The sequence below is a fragment of the Megalobrama amblycephala genome, linkage group LG22 (assembly GCF_018812025.1).
Source record: "Megalobrama amblycephala isolate DHTTF-2021 linkage group LG22, ASM1881202v1, whole genome shotgun sequence".
In the NCBI taxonomy this organism is placed as follows: Eukaryota; Metazoa; Chordata; class Actinopteri; order Cypriniformes; family Xenocyprididae; genus Megalobrama; species Megalobrama amblycephala.
Genome location: NC_063065.1, coordinates 3,204,239 through 3,231,929, shown reverse-complemented (window position 1 = coordinate 3,231,929; position 27,691 = coordinate 3,204,239). Strand labels below are relative to the sequence as shown.

Below are 27,691 nucleotides of genomic sequence, written 5' to 3'. Positions count from 1 at the left end.
CTGGAATGACCTTTGCCCTCACAGTGATGTACTTGTTTCTGATAGTGATGCAACTTCAGAAAATCCTCAGAAAGCCTCTAAACTCATGATTCCATGTTTCTGAATCATAACATGAGAAAAGATCCTAAACACTGTTATTTTTATTTGCATTATCTGTTGTAATCCTTACACAGATTTACATAGAGATTATTTGCATCGCAGCACAAGCTTCAGGAGGATTTATAACTCTGTTTTTATAAGAACTTTATAACACTGAGAATCTGAACCAACAGCAACCATGAGCTTCATCACCATCTTCATCTGGATATTAACTATCTACTGTTTCACAGGTGAGGAAATCTGAAGTTAAACAAACTCTATTAGAACTGATTATCTGTGCTAAAATATTGTCAAAATATTTAATTCTGAATTCTTCTTGATGTAGAATCAAGAGGTGAAGTGACAGTCACTCAGACGCCTGCAGTGAAATCTGTTCGTCCAGGAGACTCAGTTACTGTATCCTGTAAAACCAGTCCTGAAGTCTATCAGGGTTGGGGTGTTCAGCCTCTAGCCTGGTACTTACAGAAACCTGGAGAAGCTCCTAAACTCCTGATTTATTATGCAAACACCCTCCAGTCAGGAACTCCATCTAGATTCAGTGGCAGTGGATCTAACAGTGATTTCACTCTGACCATCAGTGGAGTCCAGACTGAAGATGCTGGACATTATTACTGTATGAGTGACCACTGGACTGACAGTAAACATGTGTTCACACAGTGATAAAGAGTCGTACAAAAACCTCCGTCAGTCAGAGTCACAGTGACTGAACTGATACTGCAGCTGCTCACACACTTTCACACACTTTCACACACACTCAACAGCAGAAACACAAATATGATCTTAATATCAGCTTTGTTGAGCTTCATCAGTATTTCTTCAGATAATTAGAAATTCTTTTGATGTCATCATCATTTTTAGATCTTTTATGGTTTATTTATCCTCATTTCCACTCACTCAATATTTTAAAGTCATTGATATTTTTGATCATGTACTTTTATTATTTTTTCTTCCTAATCTTAGTTATACAGTAAAGATCTGAGGAACTGAAGCTGTCGATCACACAGCGAGAGTTTATCTGGACACTTCCCAAAACTCCTGTTATAATCAGTGACGCTCTTACACTACACAATCAATCTCTGACTGGATTTACATCGTGTTTGCATTGTTAGTTATGGTGAAAGCATTTCTGGAGTGCAGAAATTTAGTTGTAATGACGAGATCACTGCATTCACACCATCAACAGACTGTCTGTCATCTGCTCAGTTTCTCATCACTGCAACCTTCCCTGTGATGAACAGATCTAAATATAAGGCAATAATCAACACTTTTCACCATTCGTTCATTTAGACAGCTGTAATAGTAAAAATGTAGTGATAGTATTCGAGAAGGTTTCACATGTAAACCTATCAGAGCGCTAAAATCAGAGTGAAAATAGCCATTTATTTCTAAATGATGACAATTATTTGATGTAAAAATCATATTAACATTATAAGTGCACCTCAGGAAACATTATAAATAATAATAAATCAGTTGGTGAAGCGACTCAGACGCCTGCAGTGAAATCTGTTCATCTAGGAAACACATTCACCATGTCCTGTAAAAGCAGTCCTGACGTCTATCAGAGTTGGGATCATCAACCTCTATCCTGGTTCAGTGATAAAGAGTCAAAAACCTCCGTCAGTCAGAGTCACAGTGATTTGTGCTAGAAACACTGAATAAGTTCATTCACAAATATGAGGCTGCAGCAGATGAGAAGATTTGAAGTCAATAACATCATTTTAGAGCTTCAGACGACTGAGAATATCGAGCACAGGTGAGATTATCAGAGATCCAAACACTGAAGGGTTCATCCTAGACCATTTGTCTATTTAACCCCAAATTTATCTGTGTATCATCTAGATACCCTGAAGACATCAAACAAGTGATCAACAGAATTTGGATTCATCAGATTGTTGAGAAGATATAGTTTTATAAGTGTATTGAGCCATGGCTAAATGAACTATCTTCTAAACGCTTTGACTAATTAAAATCCTTTTGATAACTTTTGTCATTAGTGTCTATAGATGACATGCAAAATTTTGTGTGAATCAGTCGAGTGGTTTAGGAGATCGAAAAAAAAGTTGAATGGCTGACAGACTACAACATGTTGTACTAAAGTTGTCCACTAGAGGGAACCACAGGATAAGAAATCTATTTTTCTATCAGTTTCCATCAGTTTGAATCTTTGAATCCAAAATTCACAGAACTTCACACACATGGACAACAAGACTTTCTGAGTAAACATGACGAGTTTCAGGAACTTTTTTTAAATCATTCATTTATATGAATGGGATTCAGAGATGAAGGTCATAATACTAATGCTGTCCACCAGAGGGAGCCACAGGACAACAAATCCTTTCAGATCTCTTGATGAAAGTCTGTGTAAATGATTCAATAGATTGACTTGTAGTATAAAAAATGCATATAGGCCTAAATTCATTATAGTTTCATAAAATTTAATAAAGCCCAATATAATTAGTTTGCAAAAAACTGTAATCTCCAAAATACTTACAGATGATTCATTTTTATATTAATATTCATTTTATATTATACTATTGAAAACATATTTGTTGTTGCCAGACGTGACTGAATGTATTGCCGTCCAACTGAAGGAAAGAGACAATATTATCTGTCTATTTTAATATAGTACATAGAATAATACTTCCATAAAGAGATACTTAAAGACTCATATTTTATTTGAAAAGACACATGGCCATTGCTGTACCGTCTACTACACGATTCAAAGCATTTCTGGATTGAAGTTTCTGAGCTGTAAAAGATCCCAATAACAATTCAAGCTACAAGTTAATCCTGTTATGCTAGAGGATGTTCATGTGCATTAAAGCTGTCTAAAGACCAAGAGTTTGTCTTACAATTACAGTCGAGCTGATGATCACTAAAGCACTTTTGCTCATGTGGTTTTGATTAGATGATGATAAGTTTCATCTACATTTCATTTTCACTGTTTTTTCACATGTGGTTTGAATTGTTCTAAATTTTATGCTACATTTTTAAAGTTCACAGTATATTGATGATTACATGACACATATTTGATGTTGTGATTGACAGGATGAGATGAACGAGCTCCTCCTGAACCTTCATTTAGAGCCTCATTTAAATACAGAATGAGTTCATTTGCATATTGATCAGATGCTTCAGTGCTCTGAGAGTGTTTATAGTGCTGTGAGTTTAACACTTCATCACTGACACACACAACAATCTTCATCAACATGACCTTCATCATCATCTTCATCTGGACTCTCACAGCGTTTGCTCAAGGTTTGTGGAGCACAAGTTTGATATCAATTCATTTCTTCAAGTATATTGTCAAAGTTTTGAGTTGATTTTCTCCTTGTTGTGTGTTTCAGAGTGTAGAGGACAGATCACCGTCACTCAGAGTCCCTCAATGACAGCAGCTCAACCAGGACAAACTGTGAACATCAACTGTAAAACCAGCAGTGATGTGTATTATCATAGTTCTTTTGGACATTATTTAGCCTGGTACTTACAGAAACCTGGAGAAGCTCCTAAACTCCTGATTTATTTAGCAAGCACTCTCCAGTCAGGAACTCCATCTAGATTCAGTGGCAGTGGATCTAACAGTGATTTCACTCTGACCATCAGTGGAGTCCAGACTGAAGATGCTGGACATTATTACTGTCAGAGTTTCCACTATCCAAACAGTCAATATGTGTTCACACAGTGATAAAGAGTGAAGCAGATGAAGCGACTGAAGCTGATGGAGAATGAATGAGTCCCTCATGTGCTGCAGAGAAACACACTGTTGGTCTCCATGAGTGAGAAGAGCAGCAGATCTCCTCTGAACACTGCCGTCTCCTCACACAGGCCGGCCGCTCCGTGTGTCCTCACAGTGTCTCCATCCACTCCTGCTGCTGCTCCAGCTGTACAGACCGTCCTTCTCCAGGAGCCCAGCGCTGCTCTCCTGAGACCTGCTGCTCCCGTCCACCTTCAGCTCAGGCTCCAGTCTGACGGGAAGCCCTTGTTGGCCACACACACCAGTGTCGCTGTGTTCAGAGAGGAGATCTCTGCGCTGACGCTCACAGAGAAATCACACTGACCAGTGGCTTTCCTTTAGGATTCAAGAGAAAACTGGGAGAAATTCTCCAACAGTGAGAGAAACAACATGAAGAAGAAAATCACATCATTATTAGATAAACACATTAATGATCACAAACTCATGTATAAATGAAAAGAAAAAATGTTCAGAATATGGTTCACATTCTGGTAAATTTGCTGATTGATTATGAAATAACTTAAAAAGGAAAATATCATTGAGTTTCAAACTGATACTTGAGATGTTGAGATGTTCCTAAAATACGATGCAATAATCACGTTTAAAGCAATAAAGTGTATTTAAGATGAAGAAACCTTCATTTAACACAATTCTGCCACCATATTTTATTTTCACCTTTCATATCTTCTATTTAATATACTTCACCAGCTAACACATTTTTATTCTGAGAACGTTTTCCTCCAACGTTATGAGAACATTTAAAACTCTTCTGCAAACAATGTATAAATAATGTTTTTGTGCTAACCTTTTGAGAATTTTATTAAATACCAGATAACATTGAACAAACACTCTATTAATGTTACTGGAAGAACGTTTGATCGTAACTTTGAGAGAACATTGCCAGAACGTTAGCTAAAGTTACGAGAGCGTTGCCTGTTAGCTGTAGGAGCTTGTTCAAGTTCACTGAGAGAGCTCCACTGATCGGAGAATGAGGTTTACCAAATCACCAAACAAATAACTAATCTAAGCACATATATGCAGTATAAAGCAGTAGTGCAGTTATAGTCCACAATAATCACAAGACTGGAATACTGTGTTTCACACTCACACACCCTTCTGATGAAACTGACCATCCTTTCCTCACTTTCTCCTCAACTGAAACTTTGTGCACAATGGTGCAAATACCAGTAAATTGACTAGCACAAACCTTAGTAAATCACCTTGCGTGATTCATTTAAATATTCTCCTCTCATAAATGTCTGAAAGGGAAACTCCTACAAATGCATGTGCAATAATGTCAGGTGCAGAAATAACTGCTCACGCTTTTCAGCTCTAATATTTCCACTGCGTGTCTTTAGTAAATCCTGACAGTAGTGTTTTAACACCAAAAGAGGGTTTGCGCTTGTGCTGTTAGTAAATCTGACCCTTAGACTGTGATCTGATCTGTGACAGACGGGTTTGACTCAACTAGAATCAGAGAAAACCGAGAGAGTAAACTGATATCAGATCAAACAACCATAGCTTGTTTTTTTTTGTTGTTGTTTTTTTTTGTACATCAAACTCTGCACTGATCTGAACCTTCTCTGTGACCTCTGACCCCTCCAGCGTCCAGCTCACCTGCGCCCCCTGCATGTAAGGGAATATGTGTGTGTTTTGGTTCAATGTTGTGACCACGTTATCTGACATGACACAGTTCAGAAAGTCTCAGAGAAGGTCTGATGATGTTCTTTCTACAGAATAAACTCCACCTGTATTCAACCCCTGATGTGTTTTATACACGTTTGTTTCTCACAGCTATAGAAAGTGTTTCTGGATTGATGTTTCTGAGCTGTAAAGGATCCCAAAGACAATTCAAGCTACATGCTAAACCTAGCTATTATGTTAGGTGGTGAACACGTGCATTAAAACTATCCAAAGACCAAGTGTTTGTCTTATGTTGGCCATATAACCTGTTAAGTAAACTTTGCAGGGCTTGTACTCTTTGGCTCAAACAATGACTTTAGGCCAGAACTAAAATACTGTTTGTCACTTTTGCAGTCGATACAGTTACACACACAGGAGCCCCATTGAATAATTCATCACTGTATTAACTGTCCTTGTTAATCTCTGTCCGATCCTGTTCATCAGTGTCTGTCTGTTCACACCGCCCTCTAGTGGCACAGTGATGTAGTGCAAGATAACATGAATAAAACTGTTGAAGGGTTTCTGTCATCAGTACAGCTGTGATCACCTGCGGTCTCGTACCTGCAGCCGAATTACAGTCGAGCTGATGATGCTTAGATAATAATAATATAGTTTTAAAACATTTCATCTTATCACAATTTAAATTGGTCCTAAATTGTATGCTACATTTAGAGCCTCATTTAAATACAGAATGAGTTCATTTGCATATTGATCAGATGCTTCAGTGCTCTGAGAGTGTTTATAGTGCTGTGAGTTTAACACTTCATCACTGACACACACAACAATCTTCATCAACATGACCTTCATCATCATCTTCATCTGGACTCTCACAGCGTTTGCTCAAGGTTTGTGGAGCACAAGTTTGATATCAATTCATTTCTTCAAGTATATTGTCAAAGTTTTGAGTTGATTTTCTTCTTGTTGTGTGTTTCAGAGTGTAGAGGACAGATCACCGTCACTCAGAGTCCCTCAATGACAGCAGCTCAACCAGGACAAACTGTGAACATCAACTGTAAAACCAGCAGTAATGTGTACATTTCTACAGTATCGGGGTGGTTGGGGGGTACTATAAGTAAAACTTACTATTTCAGCTGGTACTTACAGAAACCTGGAGAAGCTCTTCAACTGCTCATATCTCGAGCAACAGACCGCAATAATGGAACTGATTCTAGAGTCAGAGGCAGTAGTTCATCTGCAAGTGATTTCACTCTGACCATCAGTGGAGTCCAGACTGAAGATGCTGGACATTATTACTGTCAGAGTTATCACTACATCAACAGTGAAAATGTGTTCACACAGTGATAAAGAGTAGTACAAAAACCTCCGTCAGTCAGAGTCACAGTGACTGAACTGATACTGCAGCTGCTCAAAGGAGGATCTGAAACAACATCGTCACTCAAACATCTGAAATAAAATCATCTAAATTAATCTGCCACTCTTAATAATTATAGAGGTCAGAAAGAGATTTTGTGCTCTTATAGATCAGTTGCTGCCTTTTATTAATAATAGATGTTAATTTTCATAATTCTCCATGGTTATTTGATTTGAGTATCTCATCCTAACATGTCATTTGTACACTATACACTGTATTCATACTATATACTGCAGACAGTAAGAGTTTTATATTAGCTGCTGTTTTAATTGTAGTCCTGATCAACAGTTCAGTTCAGACACGCCTCTCCCTCCTCTGCACCAATCACAGCCTCTGATCAGAAAGAGCAAGATAAGAATATTGATTTGTGCTTTTAACTGAATTTTTATTGAAAACTTGTTCACAAAACTATGAGAAGGTACAAACTGGTATCTGATGATAACATGATCTGATAAACCTCAGTGTAACTGATGAATATGAACAAACCTCTGATCCAATGGAGAGAAACTGGAACAGGAGAAACTTCTTCAGCTGGTACTTACAGAAACCCGGAGAAGCTCCTGAACTCCTGATTTATTCCACAAACTGCCTCAACAGTGTCATTTACTGAAGTCAAACAGTGAATCTGAGCGAGTTAAACTCATATTTCATCATCAGGTGGAGTGATTGTGTTTCTCTCAGAATAGAGCAGATGTTCATCGTCCTCAGAGGAGTTTGATGATCCTGTGACTCCAGAAACACTCAAAATAACTATTGAGCAGAAAAACATGTAGAAAAGGGTTTTTTGCATTTTGAGGGCCCTATTTTAACGATCTAAACGCAAAGTGTAAAGCGCACGGCGCAGGTGCACTCAGGGCGTGTCCAAATCCACTTTTGCTATTTTAACGACGGAAAAACGGTCCGTGAGCCGGGGCGCATTTTTGAAATGGGTTGTCCCTATTCTCTTAATGAGTAATGGGCATAACGTTCAATAAACCAATCAGAGTGTCATCTTCCATTCCCTTTAAGAGCGAGATGCGCTCGCGCCACGGCGGATTGCTATTTACATGGCGTACACGCGATGAGTCAGTTAATATATATATGTGTGTGTATTGGCACGATTGTTCAATTAAACGCTTTGACTAATTAAAATCCTTTTGATAACTTTTGTCATTAGTGTCTATAGATGACATGCAAAATTTTGTGTGAATCAGTCAAGTGGTTTAGGAGATCAAAAAAAGTTGAATGGCAGACGGACTACAACATGTTGTACTAATGTTGTCCACTAGAGGGAACCACAGGATAAGAAATCTATTTTTCTATTAGTTTCCATCAGTTTGAATGTTTGAATCCAAAATTCACAGAACTTCATAGATGTTATGATCACCGTCTGTTCCTGTCTCTTCCCGGACTACATTCCCCATCATCCTCTCTGCCAGTCACATTCACACACTCCACACTAATCACCACACCCAGCTGCAGCTCATTACCAGGACTATAAAGGACTTTCACTCACACCACCTCACCGCAAAGTCTTGATTACCTTGTGTGTCAATTCCGAGCGTTATCCCGTGTTTATCCTGTTTTCCTGTCTGTCTGTCTGTCTGTCTGTCTGTCTGTCTGTCTGTCTGTCTGTCTGTCTGTCTGTCTGTCTGTCTGTCTGTCTATCTATCTATCTATCTATCTATCTATCTGTCTGTCTGTCTGTCTGTTCCTGTTCCTGCCTTTGACCATTGCCTGTATTCTGACCACGATTCTGCCTGTTCCTTGTGATTCCTGTTTGCTCCTGTCTGACCTGCCTGTACGACCACTCTAACTTCGATAAAGCTTGCAGATGGATCTTACCATGAGTCCCGCATCGTTACAGAAGACTTCGCCACCACCACGATCCAGCAGCTTTCCCGGAGTGCACTGGTCCGGTATGAACATTACACAATTGTTATTGTGGAGTACGCAGGGCACACGATCGTTAGAGGAATATGTGAAGGAATATTTGGACATTGCTTACTTCTCTGATCTGCCTGACTGTGCACTGATTGACTTTTTTTGTGATGGCGTCAACCAACCTCTCCAGAATAAATTAAGACGAGAGGGACCGCGTTCATCACTTAGCAGCTTTATGGACTATGCTTTGTTGTCTGTTGGCTCTCCATTTACTGTGGGTGTCGCGGAGGAATGCGACACCTCGTCTAGTCATGTAATGGCTGCCGCGCCAGAGGACACTCAAAAAATGGCGGCTATCATAATAACAACACCAAGTCTAGTCAGTACTGTGTATCCTGAATCAAGTCAAGTCATAGTCAATCTCCGTGAGCAAAGTCAAGTCACCATTGATCTTCAGGAGCAAAGTCAAGTCATTGCTGAACGCCCAGAATCTCGTCACGTCTTCGCTGATCTTCTTGAGCCAAGTCAAGTCCCCGTTGATCGTCTAGAATCACGTTACGTTTCTGGGTCCGGGAGCGGAGAGGGTTGCGTTCCAGTGTGGCTGATCCACCGCTGACTTCAACACGAGCGGCTGGCATTCCTAAGCCTCCGCCTGCCACTTCGCTCTCAAGCCAGCCGGTCGCTTTGCACTCAAGATTGCCGGTTGCAACGCACTCAAGCTCTCTGGATGCGCTGGACAAGATGGCCGTTTCGCCAGTGCCCACAGGCAAGATGGCTGCCCCTTCAGTGTCAGTGAACAAAGGGGTTGTTCCAGCCGTTGAGTCCGCTCCAGAGCCCACTCCAGCCAGTGAGTCTGTTCCCGAATCCGCTCCAGCCAGTGAGTCCACTCCAGAGCCGGCTCCAGCCAGTGAGTCTGCTCCAGAGTCCGCTTCAGCCCGTGAGTTCGCTGCAGCGTCCACAGAAGAGGTGAACACAGAGCCACCGCCTCATCCACGTAAGAGGAGGAAGAGGAGGAAGAAAGCTTCTTTCATTCTGTAAGGCTCAGAGGCCTTCCCAGAGCCCGTTGTGGGTCCGGAGACCACTCCATAGGTCTTTCTTGCTCCACCCAAGCGTCTTGCCCTGCCGGCACCACCCGAGCTCCTTGCCTTGCCGGCATCACCAAAGCTGCTTGCCCTGCCAGCACCGTCCAAGCTTCTTGCCCTGCCAGCGCCGCCCAAGCTCCTTGCCCTGCCTGTGCCATCAAAGCGCCTTGCCCTGCCAGTGCCACCCGAACTCCTTGCCCACGAACCCGCCACGGCCTCCGTTGAATCCTCCAAGAATTTTTTTTTGGGGGGGCAGTATACCTGAGGGTGGGGAGCCTACGGGTGGGGACCCTGCACGGCCGTGGCCAGCAACTGCCTCTGAGCTGCTATGGCTGTCTATGGACTATAACTCCCTATGGCCAGTTATGGACTTTGGCTCACCGTGGTCATCTACAGACTCTGTTTCGCCAGGGCCGGCAACTGCATCTGATCTGCCGTGGTTGCCCAAGCCACCTGATCTGCCGTGGTTGCCCAAGCCACCTGATCTGCCGTGGTTGCCCAAACCACCTAACCTGCCGTGGCTGCCCGAGCCACCTGATCCTGCCATGGTTGCCTGAACCACCTGACCTGCCATGGCTGCCCAGGTCACCTGACCCGCCGTGGATTCCTGGCACTACTGACCCGCCATGGCTGCCCGCGGCACCTGACCCGCCATGGCTACCCGTGGCACCTGACCCTCCATGGCTGCCCGAGTTCCTGGACCTGCATTGGGGACCCCGTTCCTGTCTGCATGCAGGTCTCCAATGCACCCACCCCCCCTCCCTAGCTGTTCCTTTTATGCTGCGAGGACGCGCCTTCCGGGAGGGGGGCGTTATGTTATGATCACCGTCTGTTCCTGTCTCTTCCCAGACTACATTCCCCATCATCCTCTCTGCCAGTCACATTTACACACTCCACACTAATCACCACACCCAGCTGCAGCTCATTACCAGGACTATAAAGGACTTTCACTCACACCACCTCACTGCAAAGTCTTGATTACCCTGTGTGTCAATTCCGAGCGTTATCCCGTGTTTATCCTGTTTTCCTGTCTGTTCCTGTTCCTGCCTTTGACCATTGCCTGTATTCTGACCACGATTCTGCCTGTTCCTTGTGATTCCTGTTTGCTCCTGTCTGACCTGCCTGTTCGACCACTCTAACTTCAATAAAGCTTGCAGATGGATCTTACCATGAGTCCCGCATCGTTACAATACACATGGACAACAAGACTTTCTGAGTAAACATGCCGAGTTTCAGGAACTTTTTTTTTTTAAATCAGTCATTTATATGAATGGGATTCAGAGATGAAGGTCATAATACCAATGCTGTCCACCAGAGGGAGCCACAGGACAACAAATCCTTTCAGATCTCTTTATGAAAGTCTGTGTAAATGGTTCAATAGATTGACTTGTAGTATAAAAAATGCATATAGGCCTAAATTCATTATAGTTTCATAAAGTTTAATAAAGCCCAATATAATTAGTTTGCAAAAAAACCCTGTAATCTCCAAAATACTTACAGATCATTTGTTTTATATTAATATTCATTTTATACTATATTTGTCAAGTTGCCAGACGTGACTGAATGTATTGCCGTTCGATTGAAGGAAAGAGACAATATTATCTGTCTATTTTAATATAGTACACAGAATAATACTTCCATAAAGAGATACTTAAAGACTCATATTTTATTTGAAAAGACACATGGCCATTGCTGTACCGTCTACTACACGATTCAAAGTGTTTCTGGATTGAAGTTTCTGAGCTGTAAAAGATCCCAATAACAATTCAAGCTACAAGTTAATCCTGTTATGCTAGAGGATGTTCATGTGCATTAAAGCTGTCTAAAGACCAAGAGTTTGTCTTACATTGGCCATATAACCTGTTACGGCCAATTTGTAGGTCACTATATTAGGCAGCCTGTATGTATCCTTGGGCTCAACCAGTGACTTTAGGCCAGGACTACAGTACCTGTTTGTCACTTTGGGTGGCGCAATTGTATACAGTGCTATAATATATAAATATATATAAGTCATCGAATAAATTTACTGTTTATCAGTGGTGTGTCTGTCTGTTCACACCGCCCTCTAGTGGCACAGTGATGTAGTGCAAGATAACATGAATAAAACTGTTGAAGGGTTTCTGTCATCAGTACAGCTGTGATCACTTGCGGTCTCGTACCTTTTTTTTTTATTTTTATTTTTTTATTGAAATTACACATTTGCTTACAAAGTACAGAAGTGAGAAATAGTCAAGAGAAAAGAGCCAGGGGTTCAGGGATAGCCAAACATGACATCACATTGAAAATGAAAAAGAAAGAAAAAATAATTAATAGTAATAAATATTAATAATAAAAAAAAATTAAAAAAAAAAAAAAAAGGATAAAAATAAATAAATGGGGAAATATCAATTAAACAATAACAATAAATAACAACATAAACAATCCTCCCCATAAAACAAAATAAAGATTATACAAAGACACCAAAAAGTGAGCATACATTTAAAGTTTTAGTAGCCTTTTTGTTACAGGAGGTAGATAAAGATTTAATATAGATCTTAACATCTTCTTGAAAGTGACAAAAGTGGGGGTCACTTTCATAAATTTACATTTGTGGATAAAGTATTTTGCAAGTAAAATAATTAGGTTGGAAAGAAAAAAAACATTTTCGTGCTGCTTCTCAAAAATAACAAATCCAAACAAGACATCCTTAAAATAAAGCTCAAAGTCTTCATATATATAGTCTACCATAAATTGGCAAATGTCTTGCCAAAGTTTTCTTGTATGATCACAATGCCAGAAAAGATGAAAGAGAGTTTCTGGTTGTGTATCACAAAAAGTACAGTTCACATCTATATTTAATTTAAATTTAGACACAATGAAGGTTTTTACAGGATAGTACCGATGAATAAGCTTAAATGAAATCTCTTTGACCTTATTTACCAAAAGATACTTGTTAGGAAGAGTCCAAACCTTCTTCCACAATATGTTTTCCACTAAATTATTCCATATTGAAATGACATGAGGAGTGGAAACCCAATCATTAAGAAAAAGAGAACGAATATCTCTATTACTTTTTAGTGTAGATTTAAAGCATATTCTGCCTATATACGTGTCAGTCGGGTCTGGGAGAGGCATTTCAGAACTTGTCAAAACCCTATTACAGCTTCTAAATAACATAGTGACACCATTAGGGATAGCACCAGATACAATGGCAAACTGTTTTGGAGTAACAGGAATATTATAATGAGAAAGAAACTCTTGGTAAGTAAATAGGAAACCATCCTGATTAAATAGTTGACTAACCCGATTGATTCCATTCTTAAACCAATTTTCAAAAAATAAAGACTTATGTTTATAACAAATATTCTTATTATTCCAAATGAAGTAACTGGTTGGAGAAAAGTTGTGTTTGAAGATCATAGACCATGCCAATAGTGCTTGTTTGTGGAAATTGGAAAGAGCAACAGGGATCTTCTCAATGCTGAAGTTACACATCAAAAGAAAACTTCAAACCCCCCAATTGAGAAAATACATATTTTGGTATAATATTCCAAATACTGGATGGATTTCTCAAATAATTCCTCAACCAGTTGATCTTAAATGTATTATTTAACGTTGTAAAATCAACAAAATTAAGACCACCGTTACTGAAGCTGTTGGACAAAACAGATTTTTTTACATAATGAGGTCTTATTTTTCCATACAAAATTACATAGTAGTTGGTCAATCCTTTTACACATCACTCTATCAAGTTCTAAAGAGATGGCGGCATATGTCAGACGTGAGATGCCTTCTGCCTTAGAGAGCAGAATCCTTCCTTTCAACGATAAGTCTCTCTGAAGCCACTGATTAAATTTTCTTTTAGTTTTCTCTATAATAGGCAAAAAGTTTAAATCACATCTAAGTTTGGGATTTTTGGAGATTACTATTCCAAGGTAGGTTATTGTCTCTTTGACTGGGATATCACAAATGCTGGAAACGGAGAATTGCTTTATTGGCATTAATTCACATTTGAGCACATTAAGGTGAAGCCCAGAAGCATTGGAGAACGTTTTGATAGTATTAAGAGCTAAAGAAATCTGGTCTGAATTTTTAAGGAAAAGGGTAGTATCATCGGCCAGTTGACTGATGATGATCTCCTTTCCCATGATACTAACTCCTTGCAAGGCACTATTCTTGACGTAAATGGCTAGCAATTGTGTAGTCAATATAAACAAGTATGGCGAAAATGGGACACCCCTGACGTATCCCCCGCTGCAGTTCAAATCTTGGAGAGGTGCCGTGTTTGAGCTTAATGGAAGAATTACCGTGGGCATATAAAGTTTTAATTGCTCTAGTGAACAGGTCCCCAAAGCCAAATTTTTCTAAGGTTTTGAAAATAAAACCATGTTCGATAGAATCGAAGGCTTTGTAAAAGTCCAGAAAAAGCATATAACTATCATCACCTACTAACTCCGAATAATCTAACAAATCAAGAACCAATCGAATATTGTTCGAGATGTGTCTATTTTTTAGAAAGCCTGATTGTGTTTCATCTATTATGTCCTCTAAAATGGCTTTTAAACGTTTGGCAAAAATTGTGGCAATAATTTTATAATCACAATTTAAAAGACTAATCGGGCGCCAATTATCAATTAATAGTAAGTCTTTTTTAGGTTTGGGGATAAGAGTTATTAAACTTTGTGTTAGGGTAGAAGGAAGAGATCCCATACTAATACTTTCATAAATTACTTCTAACAGAAAAGGGGCCAAATCTTTTGCAAATCTATGGTAAAATTCTGAAGTGAGGCCATCTACACCTGGCGATTTATTTACTTTTAAATTTTTTATAGATTCAAGAACCTCAACTAGTGTGATGGGGCGATCACAAAAATCTTTATCGGAAGCACTAATACCATCAATGCTACCTACCGAGGCCATAAAGGATATAGTGCTGTCACAACAGAATCGGCTGCTATAAAGATTCTTATAAAATTCTGAACAATATTTGGCTATTTCTTTCGGGTCTTCAGAGAAAGAGTTACCAATTTTCAACTGATGAATGTTGTTTTTAGTCAGAGATTTTTCCAATCTAAAAAAGTAAGCTGAATTTTGTTCTCCTTCTTCGAGCCAGCGTCTTCTGGACCTTACAAAGGCACCTTCAGCTCTTGATTTATAAAGTTCATCCAATTTGTGCTGATATTCAAAGAGAGTATTACTTTCTTCCACAGATAAGCTATTAGGGAATCTAGAAGACAAGTAAGCAATGGTGGAAATGATGTTCTCTTCTTGGGCTCTTTTAAGTTTGGCAATATTATTACAATAATTTCTGAAAAATTTGCCCAATTCAAATTTAAGCAACTCCCAATGTTTACCATAGACCCTTTCTGCTTTAGCTTTAGTCCAAAAGGAATGAATAAATTTCTTCACTTCTAGAATAACAGTCTCATGTTTCAGTATTGAGCTGTTAAGTTTCCAATAAGAATTATAAAATTTAGTGGAGGATATCGGCAGTAGATCAATTTTGATTTGTATCGCCTTATGATCAGATAATGGGGTAGACAAAATATTAGTACTTAGGTTGTCTTCAAGCACATGGGAAACTAACCACAGATCAATTCTCGATTGTTTAGACCTTGAATTATTACACCATGTAAAAGTAGTGTTATTAGGATGCTTAACTCTCCAAGCGTCAATCAAATCAAATCGTTGCATTAACATTTTTAGCTTTACATTTGTGTTAGAACAAGATCCTGGAGGCCATCTATCAATCACGTTATCTAATGTGATATTAAAATCACCACCCAAAATTATATGTGCTTTAGGAAATTTAGCTAACCAATGAACAATTCTCTCTTCTACTCTATCTAAAAGAATGTCATTTTCTGCCTTTGTATTGTACCCATAAATATTTATGACAATGAAATTAGAGTTATGAATTTGAACAACATGACATAGAAAATGTCCATTAGTATCAAAGTCTGTATAGGGAAGTTTTCCAGCAAATAAGTTTTTGAGTGTACAAACACCTGCAGAGCGTTGAGAAGCATGAGAACAAAAAATGTCATTTCCCCACTGGGATTTCCAAAAAGGCACATCCTCAGAGATGCTGTGAGTCTCTTGAAAAAAACAAAAATCCGTTTTATGTTGTTTGGCAAATAAAAAAATGGCTTTCCGTTTTAAATTGTTCCTAAGTCCCCTGGCATTGAGAGAAATTAAAGACAAGGACATCAGAAAAGCAAGATTCGAATAAAACGGCAGAAATAGAAGTCACTTGAACAAATTTCTCAAAACAGAAGCTCAAAGACGACTACTAAACGTGATGAGAACAGAAAGCACCACATCAACTGTAGCTTCGTCGGTATAAACGGACGGAATAAGGACATTAGCTATCGGATCTTGAGATGAAAATATGGTCACCAGAAAATATGGTCTTGAACAAAAAGGACCATGTGCACAAAAGCACCATTTTTAAATTGAATTTAACTTAAAAAAAAAATAATAATAAAATAAATAAATAAATAAAAAATTTGGTGAAGAACAGAAAAGTTTGTTTTTTATAAATAAGCATGTAAATATTTTATCTCAAAGTTGAGAAAATTCACCCTGATGGAAAAATCTCTTTTTTTTCCACAAAGGCACGACCAGCTACAAAGTAGGCAATCTTTCCTGCTTTCCGTGCTTCGTCTACTAATGGCCACAACTTCATTCTACTTTCTCTGTCGGCCTTGCAAAGATCCTCTCTGAAGCGCAGGCCGTTTTCCCGTAGATAAATGGAGTTTTTGGCCGCTGCCCACACTGCTGCCCTGTGTAGACGCGAAGAGAACTGGATGATTACACCGCGGGCAGAGTTCATTTTCTTGACACCAACACGATGCACAGTGTCAATCACATCCGGGAGACGATCAGCGTGTTCTGGTGGCAGTAGTTTCTGACAAATGCGAACCACTTCTTTCCTTACATCTTTCTCGTCGACATTTTCTGGCACGCCATGTAATTTCAGATTCCAACGTCTGGAGTACCGCTCCAATTCAGTGATGCGTGACTCCACTGCAGTGATTCGATTACTCTCTTTCAACAGCGATGACTCTACTTGGGAAACTTTGGTTTTCACCTCATTCACATCATTACACACGGAGTTCAGCTTTTCTCTCAATCCGGCAATGTGAGAAGTGTTGGCAGCAACCATTGACTCGAGTTTATCAGACCTCATGTTAATGAGCTCAGAGAGTTTCGAAATTATGTCGTCAGCGGACTCACCTCGGCCTTTTTTTGAAGGAGGCTTCAAAGGAGTACACGGGAGTGAGGGGAAATCTTGTACAGACATCACCGAAAATTCCACTTTCTCTTCAGGTCCATAGTAATCGTGACAACTGTCGACAAGGACGTTATGGGCAGCAGCAGAGCTGGCTGACGCATCCATGTCAGCAGCCGATTCTTTCTTCTTCGTCGCAAAGTTCTTCCGTTTCTTATCAGTTGACATTTTTTCTTAAACGTGAGCAAACCGTAGCAGACAATTATCAGTTAACATCCCAATAGGGCGCAGACTGAAAGCAAAAAGTCCGTTTTATTGCTTAAATTTAACTTTGTTAATGGGCGCTAGGTCTCAACACTTGTACTCACGGCGCCATCTTGCACGCTCCCCCCTCTGCGGTCTCGTACCTGCAGCCGAATTACAGTCGAGCTGATGATCACTAAAGCACTTTTGCTCATGTGATTTTGCTTAGATGATGATAAGTTTCATCAACATTTCATTTTCTCACAGTGTTTTTTAACATGGGGTTTGAATTATTCTAAATTTTATGCTACATTTTTAAAGTTCACACTTTTTGATTTATCATGATTACATGACACATATTTGATGTTGTGATTGACAGGATGAGATGAACGAGCTCCTCCTGAACCTTCATTTAGATTTTAGAGCCTCATTTAAATACAGAATGAGTTCATTTGCATATTGATCAGATGCTTCAGTGCTCTGAGAGTGTTTATAGTGCTGTGAGTTTAACACTTCATCACTGACACACACAACAATCTTCATCAACATGACCTTCATCATCATCTTCATCTGGACTCTCACAGCGTTTGCTCAAGGTTTGTGGAGCACAAGTTTGACATCAATTCATTTCTTCAAGTATATTGTCAAAGTTTTGAGTTGATTTTCTCCTTGTTGTGTGTTTCAGAGTGTAGAGGACAGATCACCGTCACTCAGAGTCCCTCAATGACAGCAGCTCAACCAGGACAAACTGTGAACATCAACTGTAAAACCAGCACAGATGTGTACATGAGTGGTTGGGATCATTGTTTAGCCTGGTACTTACAGAAACCTGGAGAAGCTCCTAAACTCCTGATTTATTATGCAAGCACCCTCGAGTCAGGAACTCCATCTAGATTCAGTGGCAGTGGATCTAACAGTGATTTCACTCTGACCATCAGTGGAGTCCAGACTGAAGATGCTGGACATTATTACTGTCAGAGTTTACACGAAATAAACGATGACTATGTGTTCACACAGTGATAAAGAGTCGTACAAAAACCTCCGTCAGTCAGAGTCACAGTGACTGAACTGATACTGCAGCTGCTCAAAGGAGGATCTGAAACAACATCGTCACACAAACATCTGAAATAAAATCATCTAAATTAATCTGCCACTCTTAATAATTATAGAGGTCAGAAAGAGATTTTGTGCTCTTATAGATCAGTCACACGTTTGAGATCTGAGTGATTTCAGTTGCTGCCTTTTATTAATAATAGATGTTAATTTTCATAATTCTCCATGGTTATTTGATTTGAGTATCTCATCCTAACATGTCATTTGTACACTATACACTGTATTCATACTATATACTGCAGACAGTGAGAGTTTTATATTAGCTGCTGTTTTAATTGTAGTCCTGATCAACAGTTCAGTTCAGACACGCCTCTCCCTCCTCTGCACCAATCACAGCCTCTGATCAGAAAGAGCAAGATAAGAATATTGATTTGTGCTTTTAACTGAATTTTTATTGAAAAAGTTATTCACAAAACTATGAGAAGATACAAACTGGTATCTGATGATAACATGAGCTGATAAACCTCAGTGTAACTGATGAATATGAACAAACCTCTGATCCAATGGAGAGAAACTGGAACAGGAGAAACTTCTTCAGCTGGTACTTACAGAAACCTGGAGAAGCTCCTGAACTCCTGATTTATTCCACAAACTGCCTCAACAGTGTCATTTACTGAAGTCAAACAGTGAATCTGAGCGAGTTAAACTCATATTTCATCATCAGGTGGAGTGATTGTGTTTCTCTCAGAATAGAGCAGATGTTCATCGTCCTCAGAGGAGTTTGATGATCCTGTGACACCAGAAACACTCAAAATAACTATTGAGCAGAAAAACATGTAGAAAAGGGTTTTTTGCATTTTGAAATGTAGAATCTATAAAAAACTCAATAACAGATTCTTGTTCATTAAACTGTTGTATAAAAGCAATATCACACTTGTAATCGTGATGTTGGTCTGATATTGGGATTAAACAGCGCTCCTGTTCATCTGATGTTGCTTTATCAATAAATGATTATATTAACATGTGAAATGTTTTGAGAAATCTCAATGAAACCACATTAAACCATCTTAAACCTGTCACTGCTGAAGCGTTTGCATAGAGAGAGTGTTTTACATGAGCGACACACGCTTCAGTGCTCTGCATGTGTTTATAACTCTGTCAAACATCAAACATGATCAACAACTGTTTTTCACTAGAACTGAACCTACAACCAACAAAAATGACTTTCAGCACCATATTGATCTGGACGCTGGCAGTATTATGTCGAGGTTTGTGTCAGTAAAGATTACATACATTATTTACTTGTTATTTTTATGTGTTGTGAAGATATATGGTTGTAAAAGTGTTTGTGATTTCTAATCTTTCTCTTGTCAGAATCTGTTGGTCAGGTGACAGTGACTCAAACTCCCTCAGAGCTGCTCTCTCAAACTGGACAATCAGTCACTGTAAACTGTAAATTTAATAGTGATCCAGTCTCCTGGTGTAGTGGACAGTGTCTTGGCTGGTACTTACAGAAACCTGGAGAAACTCCTAAACTCCTGATTTATAGTGCAAAAACCCTCCAGTCAGGAACTCCATCTAGATTCAGTGGCAGTGGATCTAACAGTGATTTCACTCTGACCATCAGTGGAGTCCAGACTGAAGATGCTGGACATTATTACTGTCAGAGTTATCACTACATCAACAGTAAATGGATGTTCACACAGTGATAAAGAGTCGTACAAAAACCTCCGTCAGTCAGAGTCACAGTGACTGAACTGATACTGCAGCTGCTCACACACTTTCACACACTTTCACACACTACTGACACACAGAGGACAAACACAGGAACTACACATGTGCTCAAAACTGACTTATGACTGAAATCAGCTCTATTAGACTGTGATCTGTCCTGTGACAGACGGGTTTGACTCAAATATGCTCAGATTCAGAGAAAACAGAGTGTGTAAATTTATATGAAATCAAACTAACAATAATAAGCAAGCAAAAACATTCAATTTGTTCATAATACAACTATTTCAGACCCAGAAGGACGGTTTATTATCATAAACATAACAATTAACAATAACCCAGTAACAATTGCCAACATTTACGGCCCAAATTCAGATAACCCTGCCTTTTTCCACACTTGTTTTTCTTCCATTTCAAATCTTTCCTACGGCCCGGTAATTATAGGAGGAGATTTTAATACCGTAATTGACCCATCACTTGACAGATCCACAAGTAATAAAAGACACTTGTAATCCACTGACACAATAATACAGTCCATGAGAGATTTTGGCCTCGGCGATGGTTGGAGGCTACAACATCCATCTGACAGAGAATATACATTTTACTCACCAGTTCATCACAGCTACTCTCGCATAGACTTTTTTCCTAACTAGCAATTCAATCTTACCAAATATCTCTGAGCACAAAATCCACTCCATCAGCATCAGTGACCATGCCCTAGTAACATTCATATGGAATCCAGCTAATTTACATAAACACATCAGTAGATGGCGCTTTAACATATCACTCCTTAAAGAGCCAGAGTTTGACAGTTATCTTAAAAGAGAGTGGACATCCTTCCTAGAAATAAACGACTCGCCAAAGTTATCAGCTTCATTACTTTGGGAAACAGGCAAAGCAGTATTACGAGGTAAAATCATTTCATTCTCCGTCCATAAAAAAAAATAAATAAAAAAAAAAATAGAAAAACAAGAAGAAATCAGACTAGAAAATAAAATAAAAGAACTTGAAATATTACATGCAAATAACCCAACAGAAGTAATATATAATGAATTAAGAAAACAAAAATTCCTGCTAAACGAAATCATAATAAAAATACTCAATTTCTAATTCATAGACTCCGTCAAGAAACCTACCATCATAGCAACAAGCAACAAATCCAGTAAATATTTGGCCAATCAGATTAAAAGAAACAGAGAAAAAGTAACAATTGCAACTATTAAGGACTCAGCAGGGAAGCCTACTAACTATCCACAAGCAATAAATGCAATATTTCGAAACTTTTATGCTAAACTCTATTCATCTGATAATAACACAAGACAAGACGATATTAATTCATTTTTCAATAATATTCAACTCCCAAAACTCAACACCGAACAAATCAGCGCACTGGATGAACCAATCATAGAAAAAGAACTCCATATTGCCTTCAGTCGAATGCCAAACAATAAAGCACCAGGACCCGATGGCTTCCCTGCTGAGTTCTATAAACATTTCTGCTCCATTTTATCTCCATTATTCATCAGAGCAGTAATGGAAATAAAAGAAAATTCAAGATTACCGGTGCACTACTTCACTTATCCCTAAACCTAATAAAGACCTAACCCTTCCGTCAAACTACCGTCCTATATCTCTCATCAACGTAGACATCAAAATAATCAGTAAAGTTCTTGCACATAGAATTGAAAAAGTTATCCCATTCATAATCCATGCAGATCAGACTGGTTTTATTAAAGGTAGGCAGGCATCCAACAACACACACAGACTATACGATTTAATCCATTATTCATCAATACCACAGGAAAATACCATTATAGTCACTTTAGATGCAGAAAAAGCTTTTGACAGAGTCAATTGGAACTTTTTATTCACCACAAAATTTGGCTTTGGTGAGTCGTTTATTAATTGGGTTAAAATTTTATACACAGCACCATCTGCCACAGTCACAACCAATGGACTAACATCACAAAGCTTCACACTGCACAGGGGGACTAGGCAAGGATGCCCACTCTCTCCATCTTCATTGAACCCTTAGCAGCAGCCGTCCGTCAGAACCCACTCATCAGAGGAATCCACACACCCCAAACACAACATAAGATCAGTTTATATGCTGATGACATTTTACTCATTCTGCAAAATCCTCAATCATCTCTGCAAGAAATAATTAAAACCATTGATTTATACTCTACAATATCAGATTATGCAATACATTGGCATAAATCCGCAATTCTTCCATTACATCAAACCAAATGTGATGTGGTAGCCCAGGTATCACCCATTCCTCTATGCACAGGCCACATCACTTATTCAGGTGTTAGGGTTTCCTCCAGGCTGTCAGAGCTGACTGGACTCAACTTCACTCCTCTACTGAAAACAATAGAAGACGACCTTCACCGCTGGCACAACTTACCATTTTCCATCCAGGGCAGAATAGCTATAATCAAAATGACAGTACTTCCAAAAATAAACTATTTATTCTCAATGATCCCAACCCAACCCTCTCTCAATTGGTTCAAATCTTTAGACTCCATCATTACCCGATTCTACTGGAAAAATAAACCACCTCGGATAAAATTAAGCACGTTACAAAAACCCAAATCCTTAGGAGAATTAGAAGCACCGCATTTTTACCATTACTCACTAGCAAACCAACTTCAGTACATATATAAATGGATTCACTCCACTCAATCAGACATTATATGGCTAGACATAGAACAATCACTCTGCGAAAACTTGCACATATCAGACATCCCATTCTTTAGTCAGTCCATTAAACGCCACCCATGTTTCAAAGCACTGACAATAGCCTCTGCTCTGACAGCCTGCTGGAAATATCATCAAATCACAAACTCCAATCAGGCCCCATCTAAACTCACCCCACTCTGGAACAACCCTGATTTCACAAGTAACAAAAAAACACTTAATTTCAATAAATGGGCACAAAAGGGCATCACACATCACACATTAATCATATATTCATTTATTATTATACATATTTATACAAGGTTTTAGTAATATTGTGAGTATTTTCATTATTATAATTATTATTGACATTGTTGTTATATTACAGAAACATTTAGCAGTACTGAAATTATGATGATGTGATGATGTTTTGCTTGATATAAGGACGATAATGGTATAATGTATATCTTTAATAATTAAAAAATGAATAAAATAATAATGGGAATAATAATATAAATATCTAAAATATAAAAATATAACCAAATCAAACCAACACCTAACATATACCACACATGATTTTAATGCACCACCTCAGCTTAGGCATACCTACAAATAGTAATTGTACTGTGAATGAGAAGAAAAAAGAAAGAAGAGAAAAAAAAGAGAGAGAAAAAAAAAGCACACTGACACAGAAACTATGAGAGGTGTGGTATGTGTTAAGGTATATGTCATGCTTTCATTATAACTGTCATTTTATTATTAGGGGCCAAGCACCGAAGGTGCTTAGGCACCTATTGTTATTGTTGGCGTTCCGTACGCTTATTATTCTTCTTCTTCTTCTTCTTCTTCCGCTCTTGAAGTCTATGGCAGCCCATAGAACCGCTTGCGGGAAAGTTGTGAAATTTGGCACACAGTTAGAGGACAGAATGACCTTTGTCCATAGCAAATTTGGAGTCTCTAACTCAATCCCTCTAGCGCCACCAGCTGTCCAAAGTTGCACTTATGTTTATGCTAATAACTTTTGAACCATAAGGGCTAGAAACAAACTTCTTTTTTCCTCTGATTCATTGGGTCAAGACGAATCGATTGTACCATATGACGTCATTTTCCGTCATGAAAAATTTTCCGCCATTTTGAATTTTCTGAAAAACCTACTTTTTCGAACTCCTCCTAGGCCGTTAGTCCGATTTTCATGAAAATTGAACCAGATCATCTTCAGACAATGGTGACAAAAAGTTATGGAATTCAAGTCGATTGCCCAAACTGTTTTCGAAAAACACACGAACGAATTGTACATAGCGCTTGCGAAAATAGAAGTAAGGCTGTATCTCTGCAACACTTTATCATATTCAGACCAAACTTGGTACATGTCATGACAAGCATGACCTGAGGCATCATACAGTGTTTCGGCGCAGCGCCACCTACTGGAGTGGAGATATGAAAAATTGATGTTTTTGCTTATAACTTCTGATGGGTTTGTCCAAAAATCATAAATTTGGTCTCGTTGGATTCAGAGCATCATGCCGAGTCGAATGTTACCCAATTTTCCCATATCAGACATTTTGGCCGTCGGCCATTTTGAATTTTGTTCTAAAATGCTGTATTTTACGAACGCATTAGCGTATCTTTACAAAACTCGGTATAGGCCATCAGCACAATGCCCTGAAGGAGCCTGAGAATTTTCAGACCAGCGCCACCTTGTGGTCAAAAGTTATAACAAAATTTACGAAAATGCTAATAACTTTTGATTATATCAACCGATTGTAATGAAACTGGTCTCAGTAGATTCCTTGGGTCATGCTGAGAACATAGATATCAAATTTGCCATAGTCAGCTGAACTTCCTGTCCGCCATATTGTTTTTCTTTAAAAACCTACTTTTTCGAACTCCTCCTAGACCGTTGCTCCGATTTTCACCAAAATTGAACCGTATCATCTTCAGACCATGCCGACAAAAAGTTATGGATTTCAAGTCGATATGTCAAACCGTTTTTGTATACCGGAGCAATGAATTTGAGGTATGATGCAAAAATTACTCTTGAAGCTGTATCTCTGCAATGCTTTATCATATTCAAACCAAGCTTGGTACGTGTCATCACAAGCATGACCTGAGGCATCATACAGTGTTTCGGCGCAGCGCCACCTACTGGAGTGGAGATATGAAAAATGGCTATTTTTGCTTATAACTTCTGATGGGTTTGACCAAAATTCATAAATTTGGTATGGGTCATCAGGACAATGCTCTGAAGGAGCCTGAGAAGTTTTGGACCAGCGCCACCTAGTGGCCAAAAGTTATAACAAAATTGACAAAATTGCTAATAACTTTTTTTTCTAATTACTCACTGCTGCTGTTGGTCTGATGCTCCCAGCCATGTTGGCTGGCTTCTTGTGCCGTTTTTGTGCTTGGCCCCGTAATTGCTGCTTGCAGCTATATTTATTATTATTATTATTATTATTATTATTGATATCACTGTCCCGTCATCGCAAAACATCATCATCGCATCTTTAGCATTACTAATGTTTTTAATTACTATTGTTGTTGTTGTTATTATTATTATTATTATTAATTTTATTATTATTGTTGTTGTTATTAATGTTATTATATTATTACTATTGCAGTTGTATTGTCAATACAAAATTATCACCATTATCATATTTAGTATTACAATTATCACTGTTGCCATTATTATTGATACAAATGTTATTGTTATTATTATTATTATTATTATTGATTTTACTTTTTCTGTCAACACAAATTTTTTCATCACCATCTTCAGTATTAGTACCGCTTCTGTTATTATTATTATCAATGTTATCTATGATTGTTACTGATATTACTACTTATCATCACCATCTTTAGTATCATTATTAGGGGCCAAGCACCGAAGGTGCTTAGGCACCTATTGTTATTGTTGGCGTTCCGTACGCTTATTATTCTTCTTCTTCTTCTTCTTCTTCCGCTCTTGAAGTCTATGGCAGCCCATAGAACCGCTTGCGGGAAAGTTGTGAAATTTGGCACACAGTTAGAGGACAGAATGACCTTTGTCCATAGCAAATTTGGAGTCTCTAACTCAATCCCTCTAGCGCCACCAGCTGTCCAAAGTTGCACTTATGTTTATGCTAATAACTTTTGAACCATAAGGGCTAGAAACAAACTTCTTTTTTCCTCTGATTCATTGGGTCAAGACGAATCGATTGTACCATATGACGTCATTTTCCGTCATGAAAAATTTTCCGCCATTTTGAATTTTCTGAAAAACCTACTTTTTCGAACTCCTCCTAGGCCGTTAGTCCGATTTTCATGAAAATTGAACCAGATCATCTTCAGACAATGGTGACAAAAAGTTATGGAATTCAAGTCGATTGCCCAAACTGTTTTCGAAAAACACACGAACGAATTGTACATAGCGCTTGCGAAAATAGAAGTAAGGCTGTATCTCTGCAACACTTTATCATATTCAGACCAAACTTGGTACATGTCATGACAAGCATGACCTGAGGCATCATACAGTGTTTCGGCGCAGCGCCACCTACTGGAGTGGAGATATGAAAAATTGATGTTTTTGCTTATAACTTCTGATGGGTTTGTCCAAAAATCATAAATTTGGTCTCGTTGGATTCAGAGCATCATGCCGAGTCGAATGTTACCCAATTTTCCCAAATCAGACATTTTGGCCGTCGGCCATTTTGAATTTTGTTCTAAAATGCTGTATTTTACGAACGCATTAGCGTATCTTTACAAAACTCGGTATAGGTCATCAGCACAATGCCCTGAAGGAGCCTGAGAATTTTCAGACCAGCGCCACCTTGTGGTCAAAAGTTATAACAAAATTTACGAAAATGCTAATAACTTTTGATTATATCAACCGATTGTAATGAAACTGGTCTCAGTAGATTCCTTGGGTCATGCTGAGAACATAGATATCAAATTTGCCATAGTCAGCTGAACTTCCTGTCCGCCATATTGTTTTTCTTTAAAAACCTACTTTTTCGAACTCCTCCTAGACCGTTGCTCCGATTTTCACCAAAATTGAACCGTATCATCTTCAGACCATGCCGACAAAAAGTTATGGATTTCAAGTCGATAAGTCAAACCGTTTTCGTATGCCGGAGCAAAGAATTTGAGATATGATGCAAAAATTACTCTTGAAGCTGTATCTCTACAATGCTTTGACATATTCAGACCAAACTTGGTATGTGTCTTCACAAGCATGACCTGAGGCATCATACATTGTTTCGGCACAGCGCCACCTACTGGAGTGGAGATATGAATTTTTTTTATTTTTGCTTATAACTTCTGATGGGTTTGACCAAAATTCATCAATTTGGCATGGGTCATCAGGACAATGCCCTGAAGGAGCCTGAGAAGTTTCGGCACTGCGCCACCTTGTGGTCAAAAGTTATAACAAAATTTACAAAAATGCTAATAAGTTTTGACTATATTAACTGATTGTAATGAAACTGGTCTCTGTAGATTTCTTGGGTCATGCTGAGAACATAGATATCAAATTTGCCATAGTCAGCTGAACTTCCTGTCCGCCATATTGTTTTACTTTAAAAACCTACTTTTTCGAACTCCTCCTAGACCGTTGCTCCGATTTTCACCAAAATTGAACCGTATCATCTTCAGACCATGCCGACAAAAAGTTATGGATTTCAAGTCGATAAGTCAAACCGTTTTCGTATACCAGAGCAAACAATTTGAGATATGATGCAAAAATGACTCTTGCAGCTGTATCTCTGCGATGCTTTATCATATTCAGACCAAACTTGGTACGTGTCATCACAAGCATGACCTGAGGCATCATACAGTGTTTCGGCACAGCGCCACCTACTGGAGTGGAGATATGAAAAATGGCTATTTTTGCTTTTAACTTCTGATGGGTTTGACCAAAATTCATAAATTTGGTATGGGTCATCAGGACAATGCCCTGAAAG

The 27,691-nt window shown here is 38.7% G+C and overlaps 1 long non-coding RNA gene and 3 gene segments (V, D, J or C); all 4 read left to right on the top strand.

The window, feature by feature from the left end:
* The first annotated feature begins 246 nt into the window (after positions 1–246).
* LOC125258592 lies at positions 247–759 on the top strand. The segment is given in 2 exon segments: positions 247–329; positions 425–759. Coding segments are annotated over 2 exon segments (387 nt in total).
* A 771-nt stretch (positions 760–1,530) lies between these two features.
* LOC125257903 lies at positions 1,531–2,080 on the top strand. The gene is made up of 2 exons (XR_007182479.1): positions 1,531–1,852; positions 1,939–2,080. It is a non-coding gene; the product is annotated as an uncharacterized LOC125257903 (long non-coding RNA).
* Positions 2,081–17,835: 15,755 nt separating this feature from the next.
* Positions 17,836–18,308, top strand: LOC125258591. The segment is given in 2 exon segments: positions 17,836–17,884; positions 17,974–18,308. Coding segments are annotated over 2 exon segments (384 nt in total).
* A 947-nt stretch (positions 18,309–19,255) lies between these two features.
* LOC125257840 lies at positions 19,256–20,306 on the top strand. The segment is given in 2 exon segments: positions 19,256–19,609; positions 19,716–20,306. Coding segments are annotated over 2 exon segments (432 nt in total).
* Positions 20,307–27,691: the final 7,385 nt, after the last annotated feature.